Source organism: Cydia fagiglandana, chromosome Z, assembly GCF_963556715.1.
Source record: "Cydia fagiglandana chromosome Z, ilCydFagi1.1, whole genome shotgun sequence".
Taxonomy (NCBI): domain Eukaryota; kingdom Metazoa; phylum Arthropoda; class Insecta; order Lepidoptera; family Tortricidae; genus Cydia; species Cydia fagiglandana.
In genome coordinates, this window is record NC_085959.1 from 6,227,584 (window position 1) to 6,250,354 (window position 22,771).

General features: G+C 37.4%; 1 protein-coding gene across 1 annotated transcript in view; it reads left to right on the plus strand.

Annotated features, from left to right (window-relative positions):
- The first annotated feature begins 3,441 nt into the window (after positions 1–3,441).
- The window catches only part of LOC134678779 (alpha-tubulin N-acetyltransferase 1), a 37,439-nt gene continuing 18,109 nt past the window's right edge, over positions 3,442–22,771 (plus strand). The window contains exons 1-3 of the mRNA XM_063537480.1: positions 3,442–3,641; positions 5,012–5,164; positions 22,534–22,705. Of these exons, the coding sequence (XP_063393550.1) occupies positions 3,538–3,641; positions 5,012–5,164; positions 22,534–22,705 (429 nt within the window). The 5' untranslated portion in view covers positions 3,442–3,537. The remainder of the gene's footprint in view (positions 3,642–5,011; positions 5,165–22,533; positions 22,706–22,771) is intronic.

Below are 22,771 nucleotides of genomic sequence, written 5' to 3' on the forward strand. Positions count from 1 at the left end.
CCGCGTTCGCAACGAGATCGCTTACGTAGGACACTTCTATGGGCATCAAAGGATTGATTTCGCCGCGCCGCGCCGCGCCGCGTTCGCGCGTTGTTCGCCTACGTAAGACGTAGCGTTAGGGCCACCCCACACTAGCGTCTTTCGAAAGTCTGCGACTATAGTTCATTTTTTAGCATTAGAAAAAAGGTAAACAATCTTGATGTGTCTTTTAATTGAAAAACACATTTTTAAAATTAGTTCCGGCAAATTTTATATTTAATTTAAAAAAAATTAAAAGTGTTTCTTAATTAACATACATGTCAAGATCGCTTACCTTCTTTGTACTTCTTTCTAATGCTAATAAACGAATTATAGTTAGTGCTAAGGAAATTGGCGTCGCTGCGCAGTTGCGTCATTGTGCGTTGCGTTTAGGGTTTGCATGACGGATCTGAAATGTATTGAAAGATCCGCGGATCCGGATAATTTCATACATTTCGGATCCGGATTGCAAACCCTAGTTGCGTTATATCAGCACCCCATATAGTTGACTAGAAGCCGAGGGGTTATTTTGGCTTGGCAGAATTTTTGTTAAGGCCCAGTCGGCTCGGATTGCTATCATGTACCACGCCTTCGTCTAAGTATATACTTCTGTCTGATAATAAATGGTGTTACGTGTAATGTATTTGTTTTACCCTGTCCTACTACCCAATACATTAAAGGTCAAATATGGAGTTCTCTGAATAACAGATTTCCTTTGGCGGATTTAATCATTGCGTTCCTTAGATGCATGCTATCATGAAGTGGCGCCACCTAAATATTTGAGAAACCGCACATTAATAATGATTCCGTTTCGTTACAAGTTGTAACTTACAACCAAATATCATAATGCCCTTTTACATAATTATTTTACTATAGGTATCTCAAATTGTCTTTGTTCCAAAATTCCCAAATTGACTTATTTTCAATACAATAAAATGTCATTATAACATTTACATTACCATGCAAGCTTCCACCGAAAATTGGTTTGAACAAGATCTAGTAAGTAGTTTTAGTTTTGCGGTTTACATTTTATATGACATAAATTGTAAACCGCAATTTTATTATGTTACTTGCTGCTACGGAACCAAAGAATATAATACGGAACCCTTCATGGGCGAGTCCGACTCGCACTTGGCCGCTTTTTTAAGTTTTACTATGTTTGTTTATTGCTTTCTTTGTTTTTATCAATAAAATGTATCTTGTTAATTTGATTTTTAGACATTTTCGGAAATTCATTGAAAATTCATCAAAACATAATCAAGTCAAGTTTTAGACACCAGAGAAAAACGGATTGTTTCAGCTTTTATTTACGAATGATAAGTATGTGACTTCGTAATTTTTTTTTAATACAGTTGCTCAAAAAGTGCTACTTTACGTAGCTGTTTAGCGTGCGGAAAGTTGGTTATCTCGAACTAGTGCTTTTTACTTTTCCAATTTTTTTAAATTTATACTTGTTCCAATTCACGACTACTTATTGATGAGTGTTAATATTAGTTTCCTTTAAACGTCGTAATCAGCATAAAAACCTACCGTTAATGTAAGAATACGAAAAATATTACATATTTAATATTTAATTACTTACCTCTTCATCATTATAACACGTTTATTTTTTAATATTCAATATTGAAAATTCCGTTCTTAATAAGTTGACTGAATGGAACGGAATAGCTGCCAAACGCCCATAGATATAATATACTTAAAGACGACGTCTAACCGAGCTGTCACTGTTACCACTTTTGTTTAGTGTATGATTAACAATGTTTTTCTTATTTTTTCGCAACTGTATTAAAAAACGTCGTTCGATACACGTGCGGAAATGTCATTCTTCACTCGTCCCGAGTCTTGCCACTCGCCTGCGGCTCGTGGCAAGATATCTCGGTACTCGTGAAGTAATGACATACCTTCCGCACTAGCATCGAAATGTACTATTGCGCTTCGGATAATTTGAGCATTTCAACATAACGCATAAAACGTAGTGGTTATATTCTCTTGGATAACGCAGGTCGGCATTTTGTTGCTTAATACACGTTATTTGTGGAAAAGTATTATCCCATCAAAAACATAAATGTAAAAAAGGAGAGCCAAGTTCAATACAAAAATTATGCTTGGCTGTGGGGTTCGCCGCAAAAAGAATGGAGATCTAAATGAGTGCCAAGTTCTATACAAAATCCAAATATGTATTTATAGGAACAAAATAACATTATAAACAAGTATTAAACTCTATTTCTTTGCTTTATTGGATACCTATAACAATTGCTGTTATTTTTAAAAAAATGTGAGATCTTAAAGCAGGTTAGATTTGACTTGGCCAGTTTACACCTTCGTGCTTGCGTCAGGCAGACTGTGACAAACTTGTCCACATGACACAAGGTGAGTGCTTCAATTTTGGGATGTGTCATCTTGCATAAAAGATCATAGGTCGCACCAATAAAAGTCTGCAGCGGATTTGATAGCCCACGCAGGGTGTTATGTATACGTCATAATTTCATAGAAGTTTGACGTACAAAATAACACTTGCACTTGACTGCGTGGGCATAGAAGATAGAATGACCGTAGTTCTGTAGAAAGCGACCAACTTTTTATTTTTGTCAAAGTGACTTACACCCTAACACAGAAGCTTTGGTCGCTTTCTGCATTGATAAAAAAATTGAGTTAAGTAGTCGTTTTCTGCATAACTACGGTCGATTTATACTTGGTCAAGCAGATCTTGTCAGTAGAAAAAGGCGGCAAATTTAAAAAAGGTAGGCGCGAAGGGATATCGTCCCATAGAAAATTTGAATTTCGCGCCTTTTTCTACTGATAAGATTTGCTTGACCATCTATATTTACGCTGGCAGCTTGGTACAACGCCATCTACCTGATATTGCCCAAAACGGCTAGTAAGCGAATCAACCACTCTCAAATGGCAGTATCGCCGACCTCTTCACCACACTCGAAAATAATAGTATAATAACTCCGAGATTGCTTCGAGAAAAGTAAACAAAATCCTAAATCCTTTCTAATACAATAAAACCCTTGAGAAACCCTGTAGGTGTGTATTAACTTAAATTTGTTCTTAGATGCCAAGGAGAAGGTAAACTTGTAAACTTGCAGAACAGGGTTCCGTTTTTAGGGTACAGAGCGGCTACCGCGAAAACCGAAATGTGGGGATCTTTCTCTTTTACTCCAATGAAGGCGTAATTAGAGTGACAGGGAAAAATCCCCGCAATTTACGAACTTCGATTTTCGCGGTTATAGCCCTGAACATGTAATTACACTTACTTATTTATACAAGAAAATCTTGTAGAAGACGATGAACAATATAATTTATAGAATAAAAACAATAAAATCGATTGCAACTTAAATTTAACCGGTCACACCGAAACCGCCTACTCAATTAAAATTTGCATAGCACAGCAACACCAATTGCGCCAGTCGACGAAGATTTTCCATACTGCGGGCGTCTGTGATTTTTGTAATTTATTGAAATATTATAATCACTATTTAAATCGAATTTGTATAAAGTGTGAAACTATTAAAAATGGAGTGGATGATACCGGTAAACGATATGCTGAAAGATGAGATCACCAAAGTGAATTATACATTGATACCTCCAGGCTGCCAGGGTGATGTACGTACTGTGAGGTAAGATTTTTAATTAAAATTTATCTCAATTGTATTCTGAGTCCCTGTATAAAAGAAACTTGACCTTTTACGGGTCTAAACAGCCGAGACACGCCTTTACAAGGATGTCAAGGCCCTCTGCTTCTATTCGTATTTTGTCAAAAGCAATGATCTCTACTTATTTGGAAGATTTAGATAGTTTTGTTTGTTTTGCCTATACTTGGAATTTTCGAGCTATAATTTCGTATAAAATGACATCATTTAACTATTAATCGTAAAGATTAATTTCGTGGAACATCTCGAGCGTCACAGATGGCCTAATGGGTTAATAAATTTATGTATATAAAAACCTTGATAGCATTTCATTACGAAATTATTGTTAATAATCAGGGCATGCACAGTATGAGTGTTGTTATGCGTAAGAATTTGGTATGGAGAGGCATTTATGAATAATGCACAAGTTAATAAAGTAAAATTATTCTTATTTGATCTTACTTTTTGATTGAAATTGAACATCCTAATTGAAAATGGTTTCTTGTATCACATTTTCTCCTCTTTTCTGAATATTGGGAACCACCTTATGTTCTGTTCTTCATGACCTTGTTCAGGTTCCAAAAAAAAACCGAAACCCTTATAGGATCACTGGTGCGCCTGCCTGTCTGTCTGTCACAGCATATTTTAGGGTTCCGTACCCAAAGGGTAAAACAGGACCCTATTACTAAGACTCTGCTGTCTGTCCGTCCGTCCGTCTGTCACCAGGCTGTATCTCACGAACCGTGATAGCTAGACAGTTGAAATTTTCACAGATGATGTATTTCTGTTGCCCCTATAAGGCCAAATACTAAAAAGTACGGAACCCTCGGTGGGCGAGCCCGACTCGCACATGTCCGGTTTTTTATTTAGTCATTACCAGACAGAACTTAAATAATATAATTATTATTATTATATTAGCCTTTTCATCCTGAATTGGTATTTTGTGATTTATTTTGCATCAGTGTATGTCCCTCAATTCAGTATGCCTCTTGGCAAAGGCCTCCTCTAGCTGCTTCCACTGTACTCTATCGCGGGCCACTCTCCTCCAGTTGGGTATGGGCAGCAAGTTTTAGCTCATCCTCCCATCTTTTGAGTTGTTTTTCCCTAGGGGAAAAGGGGGGGGAGAACAAATAAATTTGGTAGTAATTTGATGGTGTTTATGGTGACAATTCTACACTCAATGCAGTGCCAATTTCCTTGGTCTAGTGATTCAAAAGTCTCGAACCGGTGAGCCTTTTTTTTAGGGCTTTTAGCCTTTTAGGCGTCAAGAGATGAGGCGAGCCCTAAAAAAAAGAGCTGACAGGGCTCGAGTCTTTTGGATCACTACCTTGGTCTGACTCTTTAGTATTTTTTCCCAGAATCGTGCAAGAGAGTCTGGGCAAGCTGATCGACTCCCTCGGGGAGCAGTCAGCAACGGCCCAGGGCCTCTCTAAAGCCATCACCACCGCTGAGAAGCTCCGGAACGCGCCGACTCATGTGCTGTACCTGTTGAAAGACGCCAGTGCTAAAAAGTAAGTAGTATTATGTAAATTACATACTGTAAAGCCACTCAACTTTAGTACAGTCAGCAGCAGAAGTTACTAAGCGGACCAGGTGTTCAAAATGATTTTCACGCGACTTTGTTGTTAAGAGAATAAGAGCGTGTCAAGGTAATTTTAAACACCTCGCCCGCTTAGCGACTTCTGCTGCTGACTGTACATCTAAGACCCACAAGTTCAATATCGGCACTACTTTGAAATAAAGTCGTATCTTGTTCTGTCAAAGAAAAAAATGGTATCTATGTAAGGAATGCATACGGAGTTATAGGCAGACCGTAAAAAGTCTGCAGCGATTTTAATAGCCCACGCAGTGCAAGTGTCATTTTAAACGTCAAACTTCTATGAAATAATGACGTTTACATAACACTTACACTGCATGGGCTATCAAATCCGCTGCAGACTTTGTTTGGTGCGACTATACTATCTGTCAACTTTAGTGTTAATGTAATATTAGCATTAATATTTCATATTGATTGTCACTGTGACAAGGTACAAAATGGGTCAGAAATTTAATTTTTTGACTGTACCAAGTAATAAAAAGTACAGTCACTGGCAGAAAAAAGATTGTTTCAGTTGTTTTACACTTTAATTAAATGTACAGTCAGCCAAGAAAGTGGTTTACCACTTTTCAACTCTATCATCTGATTGATAGAGTCGAAAAGTGGTAGACCACTTTCGTGGCTGACCGTACACCATAATATTATTATGGAAAGTTGCTGTACCGTAATAAATCCTATATTACGCATGGTATGCTGAGCTATTTATGTGTAGGCTATAGCGAAGAATCTTTTTAAAATCACATTGCCTTTGCTTTGCCAGTTTCCATAGAAATTTTAAGCACATTTTTTTATAACTCTTTTGTTTGTATGTCCTATTTACGTCAATCAGGCATAGCGTCCAAACCAACTGACTGTTCATGGAATTTAATGACATTTGTTCTATTCAAGATAGTGTAAAGTTAGCTTAAGGACTGTATCGTTTATTATAAATACAGATAAAACCTGGTCTAACTGTTGACGTGTGTATTATTTTGTATTACTATGTTCTTAAGGTATAATCTGGGGGTATTTTTAAGACATATCTGATATAAGAATGTATTGAGGTTCATATCAAAAGCAAGGTTTCGTGCTGGCCGCTTTACTTACGTACTATGGTTAGAATAACATTGACGTGTTCTATATTTTACTTACTAATTTTCATTCACTGACATGTGTACTGCTTTTCTTTGATATTAATAAAAATTGTATTTGTTAACGCGATAATCTATTATTTACGTGCAACCTAAACGCTGGACCCCTTTGCGCTGCTCTGCCGTAACCCGGACAATGGTTATCGGCCCAGGGGTAGGTTGCAAAAAGTGATTAAGTGACGACGATTTTAAATTTTATTACGACTACTAGAAGTGTAATAAAATGAGCACACATGTACGTATTGATGCTTTATCCAAGGAGAACTACGACAGTTGGAAGCTGCAAGCAGAAGCCGTTCTCATAAAAAATGACTTGTGGAAGTACACTAACGGTAAGGTAACTAAACCAGCCGCACCTGCAGCGGACGCGAACGCTTCGGAAGCCGCAACTAAAGCGGACGCTCTAGAAAAGTGGTTAACAGAAGACGCCAAAGCAAAATCTGACTTAATATTATGTATTAGTTCATCAGAACTACGCCACGTCAGAGACTGCAAAACATCGAGGGAGGTATGGTTACGACTAGAATCTATTTACGCCTCTCGTGGGCCCGCTAGGAAAGCAATGTTGTTAAAACGACTATTGTTACATAAAATTAATGAATCCGGAGATTTTCGCGAAGAAATTGGCACATTTTTTGACGCTGTGGACAAATTGGAGGCAATGGAGGTGAAGATTCACGATGATCTTTTATCTATCATGTTATTATATACCTTGCCATCTAGTTTTACAAATTTTCGCTGTGCCATTGAAAGCAGAGATGAATTACCGAAACCAGAGGTTCTCAAGGTAAAGATTTTAGAGGAATATGAGTCTAGGAAAGTAAATACAGCCGAAAGTGATGTAATGTATGTACGTGAAAAAAGGAGAACTTGGAATAATCGGAAAGTTAATACTAAAGGAGAGCAAGGGACATCACGACCACAGGACCACTCGGGGAATGACAAAAACGATGGATATGAAAGAAGAGTAATGAATTGCTATCGTTGTAATCGAGTCGGCCATAAAGCCGCGGATTGTCGGGAAACAAACCCAAAACCTAGACAATATAGTAATGTTGTGGATGAGGGACTAATGTCTTTAAACGTTTCAGGTATACAGGAATGCAACATTGTTGATGACCTTAAACAACAGTGGGTGCTTGATTCCGGGTGCACGTCCCATCTTTGCAATGACGTTCACTTATTTGGAGCTACACTTAAACAATACAATGGTAAACTAAAGTTGGCTACTAACACGAGCGCGGAGGTTCAAGGTAAGGGCTTAGTTAGACTATCGGCATTGACAGAGAGTTCAGCACAACCTATTGAATTTAAAGACACCTTGTATGTGCCAGATTTGAGAACTAACTTAATGTCGGTGGCAAAAGTTACGGATAATGGCTATGATGTATATTTCACACGTGATATAGCCAAGGTATTGGACAAAAGTGGCAATGTTAGGTTGATTGCTAACCGTAGAGGTAACTTATATTGTCTACAAGAATGTGAATCTGCAAACGCAGTTGCGGATTGCAAGATAGATCTTCGACTTTGGCATGAACGCTTAGGACATCTAAATGCCAAAGATGTTACTAAATTGTTGCAGAAAACTGGTCATGAGGTGAGTCAAAGTTTGATTCATATGAATGTACTACGTGATTGTGATATTTGTGCAAGAGGTAAGTTGTCTGCATTACCGTTTTCTGACTCAAGCGGTCCATGTGATGAGAGACTGCACATTGTTTATTCTGACATAGTAGGGCCCATGAGATGTGAAGCGAAATCTGGTGCTAAATATTTTATCACTTTCATCGACGACTGCTCACGTTGGTGCGAAGTATATTTTTTAAAGAATAAAAGCAAAGCTTTGGAAGCCTTTAAACTCTACAAAAGTTATGCTGAAAACTATACGGGATTGAAGATCAAATATTTTCAATCAGATAACGGCCTTGAGTATTGTAATTTGGAATTCAATGATTATTTAAAGCAAGAAGGGATACAGAGGAGGCTAACTGTGCCACGTACGCCACAACAAAATGGAATAGCAGAAAAAATGAATCGTACTCTGATTGAGATGGCCAGATGTATGCTCTTAAATAGCGAGTTGTCCACAGGTTTTTGGGCCGAAGCTATCGATACGGCATGTTATATTAGGAATCGCTGCCCGACATCTAGTCTAGGAGGTGACATACCATATGAGAAATGGACTCAGAAACCGGTAAAGATCCACTATCTACGGAAGTTTGGGGAGAAGGTTCATTTTCTGAATAAAAACCCTAATAAAGACAAATTTGATGCCCGCGGGATACCTGGAGTATTCACTGGCTATCCAAAGACCAATAAAGGCTTCAGAGTGTGGGTGCCACAAGAAAGAAAATTTGTTGTTTCAAGGGACATCAAATTCAATGAAAATGTGCTCACTGGGAGCATGTTGTTAAGAGATGAGAAAGACATTCTTGAAATTGACGCTTTTCTTCCTACAGATGCTGTAAAGACTCAAGATGCAAACAATATAGATGAAAAACAAGGAAAAGTTGAAATTGCCCTCTCTAAAGACACAGAAGATGTGAACATGCCGATTACGACAAATAATGTGGAAAGAGAACAAGAACTTGAAACTGATGCACAAGATATTATAGAGTCAGATGAGGATTCGCCACCTGTGGCAGAAACTGTTGAGAGAGAACAGGAAGAGGAACAGGAGAGATCGGATGAAGTGCGCAAAGTTACATTGAAAAGAGGACCTGGTAGACCAAAATTCTTGCACACCGGACAACCAGGACGACCAAGAAAAATCTACAATTATATTGAAGTAGAGGAATGTAATAGGGAATTTGAGGAAGAGAACACTACTGAAGAATACAGGGACTGCATGGTAGATGAAAAGGATGTAGCAGAAGAATACAGTGACTGCATGGTCGACGAAAAGGATGTTACTGAAGAATACAGAGATTGTATTGAGTTTACAGGTGTAGCAATGGGAATATCTTTAGATAATGCCCTGCGTAGTGAAGAACGATTCGAATGGGAGCACGCAATACTCTCTGAAATAAGAAGTCTCGTACATAAAGGGACCTGGACTATCGTCAAAAGGCCACCAAATACAAATGTCGTTGGATGCAAATATGTATTGACCACTAAAGTTAATGTAGATAAGACTAGCAAGAAGAAAGCCAGACTAGTGGCGCAAGGATTTAGTCAACGGTTTGGAGTAGATTACGATAAAACTTTTGCACCCGTTGCCAGACTAGAAACAGTACGACTTATGATGGCCCTAGCTGCAGAAATGGACCTAGAGATTCACCAACTGGATATAAACACTGCTTATTTGAACGGTTACCTTGAAGAGGAAATATATATGCGTATTCCTCGATTGTTAAAAGAATGTTTGCTAAAACTAGTGTATGATAATAATGAAGATCCTATGGTGGTGAAGAACGCGAAACAAATGCTTCAAGATTTGGAAGCAGGTGGCGACGCATGTCTATTACAGAAATCTTTATATGGATTAAAGCAGGCAGGCCGACAATGGAATAAACGATTTGACAAGAAGTTAAAAGACATGGGATTATTACAAAGCCTCAACGAACCGTGTCTTTATATGAGGAAGCACGAAGGCGAACATTTATTTGTCCTAGTTTTTGTTGACGACGTACTGATCGCATCAGAAAATGAAAACCACATTATACAATTTAAGAATGAGTTGAGAAATGAGTTCGACCTTAAAGACTATGGCCAGGTTAAATACTTTTTGGGAATTGACATTAGGAGACATAACAATGGCATTGTGTTGTCACAAGAAGACTATGTCAAGACTTTGTTGGAAAAATTCAATTTATCTAATTGTAATGCTTGCAAAACTCCAAGCGAGTTATCTATAAGTATGCCTAACAAGGTAATTGAGGGCGAAGTTAAAGAAAAATGGCCGTACCGCGAGCTTATAGGATCACTCATGTATTTATCGGTAGCGACTAGGCCCGATATTACGAATACGGTGATTAAGCTTGCTCAGTTCGTAAATAATCCCGATTCGAGCCACTGGAAGGCTGCTAAAAGAGTTTTACGATACCTTAAGGGAACGGCAAACTATGGTCTTATTTACCACAAGACCGGTAAGTCAATTCAGGCATACTGCGATGCAGATTGGGGAAGTTGCCCAATAGATAGGAAATCTTATTCAGGGTACTCTTTCATTCTAGGAGGGGCTAGCATTTCTTGGTCTTCAAAAAAGCAGAGAACAGTAGCGACTTCAAGCTGTGAAGCTGAATATGTTAGCCTCGCGGAGGCTCTAAAAGAAGGTCTATATCTCCAAAGTTTACTGACTGAGCTCGGTTTACCAAGGTATGCTGATATCTCTATAAATACCGATAGTCGATCTGCTATGTTTCTTGCCCAAGATCCTGTGTTTCATGGTAGAAGCAAACATATTGATATAAAGTACCATTTCATACGGGGGACTTTAAAAGATAACAAAAGTATCGTTCTGGGACATGTACCTACGGAATCAATGCTCGCAGATGTGTTGACAAAAGCACTACCCAGCATAAAGCATAACAAATGTATTATTGGTCTGGGTCTCAAACCCTTTTAACAGATATTGTACATTTGGTTAGAATTCTCATTTATTTTTGTTTGATCTTAACGTATTACGTTTTATATTATCTCACTAATATATCTTATGAATATTGGCCATATGTTAAACAACTAACTTTGCTTTTGAGGAGGTGTATTGAGGTTCATATCAAAAGCAAGGTTTCGTGCTGGCCGCTTTACTTACGTACTATGGTTAGAATAACATTGACGTGTTCTATATTTTACTTACTAATTTTCATTCACTGACATGTGTACTGCTTTTCTTTGATATTAATAAAAATTGTATTTGTTAACGCGATAATCTATTATTTACGTGCAACCTAAACGCTGGACCCCTTTGCGCTGCTCTGCCGTAACCCGGACAGAATGTTTTACATTTATTTTATTTTAGGGACTTTATGATGATTTTAATACCTTCTAGCAAATGTAATTCGGACAAGCCTATCGAGCTTAATTTGAGACTATTTCACCGATTCCTTAGTACGATTTAAAGAAACAAAAGGTTAATATGCTGCCAAAATATGCCATCTAAGTGTCCTTTTCATGATTGCTCAATTGAACATCCACAGAATAAATGTGGTGTATTTTATCTTTACATGAAAACGACTTTTTATGCAACATTTTGGATTCCCGTCAATTTCTGACGCCAGGGAAATGACGGAAACAGCTAAAAGAATCTACCGAAATCCAAAGCCTAACGGACATTCATGGCGTTGAACCATGGCTAGAACAGGTCGATAGAAACGCTCCATGATGGTTATATTGTATACCAAAGTCGGGGTTGTCGTAAGTAACATGCCATATTTTCAAAAAGGCCACCAAGCACAGATCCAAAACTTTTTTTCCAACTAAAAGAAATGATTAGACTATGCCCAGATGTTTCGCTTTACGAATCATATGTAATTGCTGTTTACATAGTACGATTTTTTTTGTGTAATACTTATCTTGTTCGCAAACCGTAAATTTTCTTGTAGTATTTGTCCGAAATCGTTGTAGTTACTCGGGAGGATTGGGTAAATATTGTCCAAACCATATGCTTTACGTGATCTCCCAGGACGAAATGTTACTTATTATTAAAGCACTAATTAAACTATATGTGTAATTTTTTAATAAAAACATAATACCAGAAAAAACGGCTAAGTAAAGTTGTATTTATAATAAACGATACAGTCCTTAGATGGAGTTAACCGGGTTATATGTTCAATTTCATGGTGTAGATCAGCGGTTCTCAAACTTTTTTGGTGACGGAACCCTTTCGGCAAGCGAAATATTAGTCGAAACCCCAAATTAAAAATTTTCGTTTATCACTGTGGACCAGATATATCTATAGAAGAGCTGGTTTTTTTCTTATTATTACAAGTATATTTTCGCGGAACCCCAACAGAGGCTTTGCGGAACCCTAGAGTTCCGCGGAACACACTTTGAGAATGGCTGGTGTAGATCATTTTGTAAAAATAATGGAGACAATCTTACAGACAGTTCGACCTAGCCCCAAACTAAGCATAGCTTGTATTATGGGTGCTATTAGCTAGGCGACGATATACAATACTTATACATATAAATAGATAAATACATGCTTAGATACATAGAAAATGTCCATAACTCAGGAACAAATATTTGTGATAAACACAAATAAATGCCCTAACGGGGATTCGAACCTGGGTCCTCTTGCTTCATAAAGGTTGAACACGCCAAAACTGGGGCATGTACAATCGACTATTGCTATGCAAATAATAGAGATATACAAACTTTTATGGCACCTACTTGGTCACAAGACACTGGCCTATAATGTTATCAAGTTTTTTTAAATTATGTTTATTCGTTGTCAAAATGTCGAGCAAACAACATCAACAACGCGAGCGAATTTTGCACGAATACGTAGAAAATTCATTACTGAGCTACAGAGATATCGCGAAACGACTGAAATGTCCTCAATCTACGGTTTGTCGCGTATTAAAAAAGTTCCGTAAGCACCTAACAATAGATCGGAAGCCAGGAAGTGGAGGCTTGCAGGGTGTCAAGAATAAAAAAAAGGACGAGAAGGTGGTGAACATGTTTGCCTCAAATCCTAAGATTTCGTCTCGCGATGTTGCTAAAAAAGTTAAAATGTCTCAGTCCTATGTTCAAAAAGTGAAACGTAGGGCTGGCCTAAGGAGTTATAAGGCCCAGGCAGCACCAGATCGAGACTCGAAACAGAACTCATCCGCGAAGAAACGGTCTCGAAAACTTTATGAGAATTTCATAACCAAATTTGCATGCGTCGTCATGGACGACGAAACATACATAAAAGGTGACTTTAAACAAATTCCTGGGCAAGAGTTCTATACCAGCCTAAGTAGAGTAGACGCCCCTGAAGAGTGTAAATTAAAAAAACGTTCGAAATTTCCAAAAAAGTACCTGCTTTGGCAAGCAATATGTAGCTGTGGGAAAAGAAGTCGGCCGTTTATTACTACCGGGACAATAAACGGCGATATTTATAGAAAAGAGTGTTGCAGAAACGTTTGCTACCTTTCATAAGAAAGCATGACTCACCACCTTTGTTTTGGCCAGATTTAGCCAGTTGCCACTACTCAAAACCAGTGATGGAATGGTATGCTGCAAATGGGATCGTGGTGGTACCAAAAGTGTGCAACCCCCCAAATAGTCCGGAACTGCGGCCCGTTGAAGAGTACTGGAGTATTATGAAGGGAATTTTAAAAAAGAAAGGCGGCGGAGTAAAATCGGTCCCTGAACTACAAAAGATGTGGACATGGGCGTCAAGACAGTGTTCTATTAACATGGTGCAAAGTCTTATGAGCCGTGTACGTAGGAAAGTTAGAAAAATGGCTTACTGTGTAGACCAAATCTAAAATATGGAATGTTATTTTAAACAGCGTTAAATATGCTATTAAATGTGTAAAACATAATATACTTTTTCACTTTTATTATAATTTTGTACTACATTTTGTGTGCCCCAGTTTTGGCGTGTTCAACCTTTAGGCACACAATGTGCACACAATGTAAGCTTGTGTAACTCTGCTTTAACCTCATTTTTAAAACCTATAATTTACATATAAAATGTATTTGTGACGTCCCACGGTCAAAGGTACCTTATGGCGGGTATGGAGTTATGCATACTCCAGTAATCTACAATAAATAAGCTATCGATAACACAAAAGATCAACCTCCTAAGTTGCGTAGTTACAGAGATATGATTTTTTGAAAATAATGTTGTGAAATGAGCAACTTTACGATAGAGAAGTTTTAAGTTTAGCCGCCCAAAAAACTATGTTCCTGAAGTAAGTTACATAGTTGACTACAAATAATAATACCTTATATATCTGAGATTAAGAAAATGTTGCGACTTGTTCTGTAATGCAAATAGAAACCTTTGATATCGACTGATTTATGTGTATACTAACCAGTCTCTTGAAAATAAAGTTTTATTTCATTTTCACGATTGATTGCAATGAGCTCTCAAGATTTAAATTTTATCTATTAGAAAACGACACTGAGAGACAGTTTAAGCAAAAAACAATACCGATTTAGAGGTGAAAATGTATTTTCTGACTTTTTCATAATAAAATCAGAAAATTGAATATTTTTACTTTTAATGTGACACACAATCAATTTTTCTGAGCACATATGAAAGAAATTCTGTCATTCAAATGAAATAAATCGTAAAACCCCAACTAAATACTATATTTAACCCCTTATGCCACTTTAAACTTACATAACAATAACAGTATTTGCTCCATACATTTACGAAAAGGTACCTTATGGAAATAAATCTAATAAATTAATAATACATCACTACAAAACATCAATCACATTGAAGTTTATCTTTTATGAATAGAAAATATTAATTTACATTAAACTGCCACAAATTTAATTGGTTCTTCGTCATAATAATCTTAAAAAAGACCAATAATTTGTATGTAATGAAAAGGTACCTTGTGGTTAAGTTACATGATGAGGCATGATGATGATGGAACAGTTAGGATAAACTAATAATATTTTGGGGTAAATATGGTATAAATCGTCTATTTCTTATCAATAATATATTTTGGTTGCCATTGAAGACAAGCGGCATTGAGGTTCAATGACCTCAGATATTCCATAAGGTAATGCGTCGGGTATTGGCATTTTTCAGCAAACCAATGGCTGATTTATTGCATGCGACCAAACCAAATGAAGATTATTCTAGTTAAGAAGGACTTGACGAGAGTAACTTTGGTATAATAGCAGGCTACTTGGATTTGTAATGTCGGTCGATGTACGGTTATAATATTTGATAGGCGCCCCAACCAGAACTGAAATTATCAAATTAGTTTTGCAGAATGCTAATACAGTTCTGTACCAAACTTCTTTTCCCGTATTGACTAGTTTTTTTGGGAATTTTCAACCTTTTTTCCATAAGGTACCTTTTTACTAAACTTTGAGACGACATTACTAGGCTTATAACTAACTTATAACAAAAATAAAAACAGGTAAACAAACGTTACGCATTAAGGTTTGAGATCACACAATAAAAAAATATTGAGCATTTTTTCACCTCTTTACAAAACATTTCATAACTCCGAAACTAGAAACCCTCATAAGGTACCTTTTCCCGTGGAACGTCACATTTGTCTCTGATGAATAATATATTGCATTAATTCAACTAAAATGCATACGAGTTATTCTAAAACACGTTGAAATATGAATCTTAATATTATCAGCATAGCGTTCAAAATTGTACTAATAGATTTGATATATAATTCTCTTTTATTTTTTACGGAAGAAATGGCAGACTTTGAAAAGGGTTTTTCTTATGGGCGTGTCCTTTCCAAAGACCCTGCTATGTTATTTCACATTAGATATTTAACTTTTCGCTACTGACAATAAAGTCGATTCTTACTTGTACAAGTAGAATGTAATTTTAGTTGTATTATTAAGTTGTCAATGCACATAGAAAATCAATAGAATTGTTTATTTGACAATATATTTCTATAACACGTTTGAAGTTTATAAAAGCTTGCATTAAAAACTTTAATATGTATGTATAAGATTTTTTATACCATATAATATCAATATTTAGTAAGTTAACACATATCACACATAACACAAAGTCAAATGGCATTCTAACAGTTATATGTTCTGTCGAAAGAGGGTAGTAAATTTACAGTGGCTACACAATTTACTTTGACAATCCGTCTCTATACACTCTATTCTCTTTTGCCTTCACCAAACATCCCTTAGGGAAATTCATCTAACTATTATTGACCGGTCCAACAATTTGTACACTCGGTCAATAATGCCGTATTGCTGACCCAATGAATTTAATGTGGCCAATCAATATGTGAGCGTTATTTGTTATTTCCCGGTGGAAATTATAACTGTACTTTGATTTATATTTATTAAGTTTCCTTTATTGTTATTGTTTATTAACCCCGAACGCAAAAAGAGGAGTATTATAAGTTTGACGCCACATTGTCTGTCTGTGGCATAGTAGCTCTCAAACGGATGGGCCGATTTCGATGGATTTTTTTGTAGGTGAAAGTGAGTTTAAATGCGGCGGTTCTTAGCTATGATTGATAAAAATCTCACCAGGAGACTTTAAAAGTATCACCTGTTTTCCAAACTGATAATAGTACATTTCGATGCTAGTGCGGAAGGTATGTCATTACTTCACGAGTACCGAGATATCTTGCCACGAGCCGCAGGCGAGTGGCAAGACTCGGGACGAGTGGAGAATGACATTTCCGCACGTGTATCGAACGACGTTTTTTAATACAGTTGCGAAAAAATAAGAAAAACATTGTTAATCGTACACTAAACAAAAGTGGTAACAGTGACAGCTCGGTTAGACGTCGTCTTTAAGTATATTATATCTATGGGCGTTTGGCAGCTATTCCGTTCCATTCAGTCAACTTATTAAGAACGGAATTTTCAATATTGAATATTAAAAAATAAACGTGTTATATTGATGAAGAGGTAAGTAATTAAATATGTAATATTTTTCGTATTCTTACATTAACGGTAGGTTTTTATGCTGATTACGACGTTTAAAGGAAACTAATATTAACACTCATCAATAAGTAGTCGTGAATTGGAACAAGTATAAATTTAAAAAAATTGGAAAAGTAAAAAGCACTAGTTCGAGATAACCAACTTTCCGCACGCTAAACAGCTACGTAAAGTAGCACTTTTTGAGCAACTGTATTAAAAAAGGAATTTTATGACAAAATTGCGAAGGGTTTTTTTTTAATTTTTGATTTAATAGTTATCGATAGTTTAATAGTTTAATTCAATCAGAACCTCTAGTGTAAATTTCATTCGACAGCGTGACGTGACGTACGCGTTTGTGTTAAGTGCATCTCGCTATCGAATGAAATACACACACACACACACACACATTAGGGGTTCAGGTTCTATAGTTCGTTTTTTTTAGCATTAGAAATAAGGTAATCTTGATGTGTCTTTTAATTGAAAAACACATTTTAAAACAAAACAAGTTACGGCAAATATGTAACAAGTATGAGTCTAATACAATTATTTATATTCTTCTGCTTTCATACGTATAATAGTTACTGAATTTTAAAAAGCGGTTTTCTTTTAACAGACATGTCAAGATCACTTACCTTCTTTCAAGTTCTTTCTAATGCTAAAAAAACCGGGCAAGTGCGAGTCGGACTCGCGCACGAAGGGTTCCGTACCGTAATGCAAAAAAAAAACAAAAAAAAGCAAAAAGAAAGCGGTCACCCATCCAAGTACTGACCCCTCCCGACGTTGCTTAACTTTGGTCAAAAATCACGTTTGTTGTATGGGAGCCCCATTTAAATCTTTATTTTATTCTGTTTTTAGTATTTGTTGTTATAGCGGCAACAGAAATACATCATCTGTGAAAATTTCAACTGTTTAGCTATCACGGTTCGTGAGATACAGCCTGGTGACAGACGGACGGACGGACGGACGGACGGACAGCGAAGTCTTAGTAATAGGGTCCCGTTTTACCCTTTGGGTACGGAACCCTAAAAAAAGAACTATAAGTAGTGCGTTTTATCAAAAACTCGATTGATCAAACATTATTTTCATGACCCAAATTCACATAATAGCAGACTCAAGGACATCTCGAAGGTTGCTATGTAATTTGAGTTAAGCAGCTGTCTTTGAAAACGTTTAGCAACGTCATGGTGTACTATTGCATAATGAATCGGCCTTGCATTGAAAAATAGAAAACTAGCGGCTCTGAGCTCTGCTGTAGACCTCGTGAACTCCCGTCTCCGATTATTTGAAATAATAATGTTTGTTTTTATATCAAAAATAATGTTTAAATGTTAATTTGTGTACGTATTTGGCGTACGTGTCGCCATCAGAGCTGCCAGTACATAAATCTTGATTATACGATCCAGTGCCCGCACTTATACGAAATTCGATTGCATTATACGAGTGCAAAATTAAAAAAGAAAAACAGGCCACCAGCATAGCTTGCCCTGTCAATCCCTAGAATTGAGTTAAATTTTTGTTTTTTAATGGAATTTTATGGGTGCCAGTACTTTAAGCCAAATCTCATAGAAATAGGGGCAAGGTATGATCTATGCAAACGTGGCTATGCAAGCGGCCAAGGTGGTATAGTCGCACCAAACAAAGTCTGATATCCCACGCAGTGTAAGTGTTATGTATACGTCATAATTTCATAGACGTTTGAAGTTTAAAATGACACTTGCACTGCGTGAGCTATCAAAATCGCTGCAGACTTTTTACGGTCTGACTATATACGAAATACTTCGTTACTGATCGTCCTTTCTCTACCGAGCTAACCCTAATGCGCTTCGGAGCGAAAAAACCATTTGGACGGAACAAACGACCAACGGTACTTCTACTATTATGTGACGTTTTCAGAAAAAAGATACCAGATTCGACGGTCGGTACGGCAAAAAAACCATAATTGACAAGCGAAAAAACTTACCTTTTGTTATATTAAACTGGCAAAACGGTACATTCAGTATTAGTTAAATCAGGCTTAATAATTCCCGTTTAATGGCTCCTCTACACGATGGGCCAGCGCCGGCCACTCCAAGGGACGCATTTATGGTACATTCAGTATTAGTTAAATCAGGCTTAATAATTCCCGTTTAATGGCTCCTCTACACGATGGGCCAGCGCCGGCCACTCCAAGGGACGCATTTATGGTACATTCAGTATTAGTTAAATCAGGCTTAATAATTCCCGTTTAATGGCTCCTCTACACGATGGGCCAGCGCCGGCCACTCCAAGGGACGCATTTATGCGTTAGAGGGAGCAATTGATATTACTATCTCATTCTACCGCATGGCTGCGTCCCTTGGAGTGGCCGGCGCTGGGCCATCGTGTAGAAGAGCCCTAATACGCTGGATGGCAACAAGTTGTTTCCACACATTATATTCACGTTTAATGCGTTTTCCCGTTGATATTGACGAGTTCTCTTCAAAATATTTGGTACATTTTATAAGCAATAATCCGTTTTATACCACTACTTGTATATACGTGTACCACCACGGATCCTTCCCAGATTTTTTTTATGGTGGCAAACAACCTTACTGTTCAGCTGATGGACATAGAACTCCAGAGACATGCCAAATGCTCGTTGGCATCTTCTGGCCTTTGAAAAACTGTACCCTTCTTGAAGAACCTCAATGCGTATGTAGGCTCGCGACAAGGTATATGTAATTATGTATATAGTTTGTCAAAGGACTGTCTCATTTCAGACATAGACAGATATAATCATACTATCTTTGTCTTACACTTGTACTAGCATCCAAAAGAAAAGGATGTGTATAGCACCGTAATAATATTGGAGCGGCGTTAATAATAGCGTTAGCGCCAACTGCCATAAGGTACCTTTAGCCATGGGACGTCACATTTACTGACAAATTTAGGTTGACCAACTATATTCTGTATTCGCACAAGCAGCAGAAGTTGCTAAGCGGGCCAGGTGTTCAAAATGATCTTGACACGACTTTATTGTTAAGCGTATCAAGATAATTTTAAACACCTCGCCCGCTTACCGACTTCTGCTGCTGAGTGATCATGTTAGATAGCATCGTTTTTTCTCCAATACATTACATAGGTCCAATCTATGGGCAAACATAAACATACAATAGGCTACATTCCTACTAGTCAAATCAGCTTCTTTTTTAGAACTGTCAAAACGATTTTCTAATATGGAATTTATATGAAAACTAATGTAGTGACGTCACGGTAAACTCACCTACTTTTTATATTTCAATCCGATTTATTAAATACAAATTGTGTTTAAAAATAGCTGCTATCTATGTTTTTCTAATAATTATCTGGTGCTTTATTTCGTGCACGGTTTGAAATAATTTATTTTAAGTACAGGAAACATCCCTATATTATAGTGTATCGAATTATGCCTTTAAGAACACATTTCCATAACAAATAATGGTTAAAAAGATCCAGTTCTTAACGCCATCAACCATCATAACGCTCGGCCGAGCGTGGCGACAGTTATACCGCAGCAAACTTATTCTTGCACTCATAATGACCACGGTCTTCTTAAGCATTCACCTTATTTGGTAGTTCTACGGCCGCATTTTTAAATTTGTCGAGAATGAGTTTTGCTAGCTTACATTTGCATTCACGTTGACTACCTTGCCATACAAACTAAAGCATATTTGTTATTTCACAACCGCATTTGCAATGTTGTTAAGCCTCAGTTTTGTCACGAAGGTGTATGTAATTTTTTCTTCGAGTTTTTATCATAGCATTTGCCTTGCAACGTGCACAAAGAAAGTTTTTAAACACGGAACCCTTAAGGTGGCCACTCACGAGCCTTCCAACAGTCCAAATAGCGTGGCCGCATCCAAAATAGGTCCGTGAATGTCAAAAACGAATATTAGGATGCCGTCCATTTGGATGAATTGTAACGGCATCCATTTGGAAGGCTCGTCATTGGCCTACTTTATAAGTTTTCTGTCGTGTGAGTAAGCATATCCGTTACATTCTGTTGAAAATTCAGAATAGTGCTAATTATTTTAAAAAATGTTTTTTTTTATTACAAGCTTTTCTTTAACTTGCCGTGTATGTTACTTAGGGCCACTTGCACCATTCACTAACCCGGGGTTAACAGGTTAAACCTGGAGTGTCACCATGGTTACCAGTACAATTTGACACTAGCTTAACGGTTTAACCGGTTAACCCCGGGGTAGTGGGATGGTGCAAGCGGGCCTTAGGGCCACTTGCACTATTCATTAACCCGGGGTTAACCGTTTAAGCCCGTCAGTTACCTTGGTTACTAGTACAATTTGACACTAAGTTAACGGTTTAACCGGTTAACCCCGGGTTAGTGGGATGGTGCAAGTGGGCCTTAGGGCCACTTGCACCATTCATTAACCCGGGGTTAACCGTTTAAGCCCGTCAGTTACCTTGGTTACTAGTACAATTTGACACTAAGTTAACGGGTTAACCGTTTAAGCCCGTGAGTTACCATGGTTACCAGTACAATTTGACACTAGCTTAACGGTTTAATAAGTAAACCCTGGGTTAGTGGGATGGTGCAAGTGGCGCCTAGTGTGGGATCTTGGAAGCTAGACCCACTTCTCGATTTCCGATTGAGTTGAAATTTTGCATAAGTACGTTGTAAAACGAATGAGAATGCATATAATATTGCATTGATGATATATGTAGCTGATCTGATGATGGAAACAGGAGGTGGCCATGGGAACTCTAGAATAGGTCAGCGAAGTTTTTACAGCCAAGTGTCAAAATAAGGGGTCACACATAATACTCAAAAATATGTCCCACAACTCTTATGTCAGCGTATTAAGAGCTAGGGGACCTATTTTTGTGTATATTATATTATATGCACCCATATTTTTACACTTGACTGAACTAAAAATTAAATTTATGCCATAAACTTTTATGTTAATAAACTAGAAATTGTTATTTATTTTATTATTTATTTATAAACAGTGTTTATTTAAAATTTCATCTACTTAGCGATATAATACCGCAGTGCGAATTTAGTTAAAATACACTAACGCTTATTTGCGGCCTTCGAAGAGTAACATATTATTCCAGGTGACTGTACATACCGCGTACAGTCATCTGCAATAATATGTTACTCTTCGAAGGCCGCAAAAATATGTGACACGCTCTTATGGCTCTACTAATAAGATTACGTCATTTATTTTTGCGGCCTTCGTTGTTTAACATATTATTGCAGGTGACTGTACCTACGCGAATTACAATACAATACAATACAATACTCTTTATTGCACACCTCACATACACGTAGTTTACAATAAATTAATTGGACAGTTCTTTCACAATTTATATTCTGATTTATGCTTATGCTTAAATTATTATAACTATGCGAAAACTATTGCAGTTAAGATCACTGTCCAGTTTGGAAGGTTGCTTGGCAGAGAATTACTGTTTTTTTTAAGTCAGTAAATTTTTATCAAGAATTGAAATAAATTAAGCTTCAAACTTATGAAGAAAAGACTAGACGAAAACATATGCATCGAGGCTCGTATGTTCGTTACGCCGCATAACACTGTTTTCACACTATTTTTTATGATTTTATGAAATAAATGCATTTTTTTTTTAATTTCAGCGGCGACGGCGAGATCATAGGCTTCCTAAAGGTGTCCTACAAACACTTGTATCTGTTCGACGAACGCGACAAGGTGCGCGAGGTGGAGCCACTGTGCGTGCTCGACTTCTACGTGAGCGGCGCGCGGCAGCGGCGTGGCAACGGCAGGAAGCTGTTCGACCACATGTTGCAGGTAGCCTTCATGTTCGACGAACGTGACAAGGTGCGCGAGGTGGAGCCGCTGTGCGTGCTCGACTTC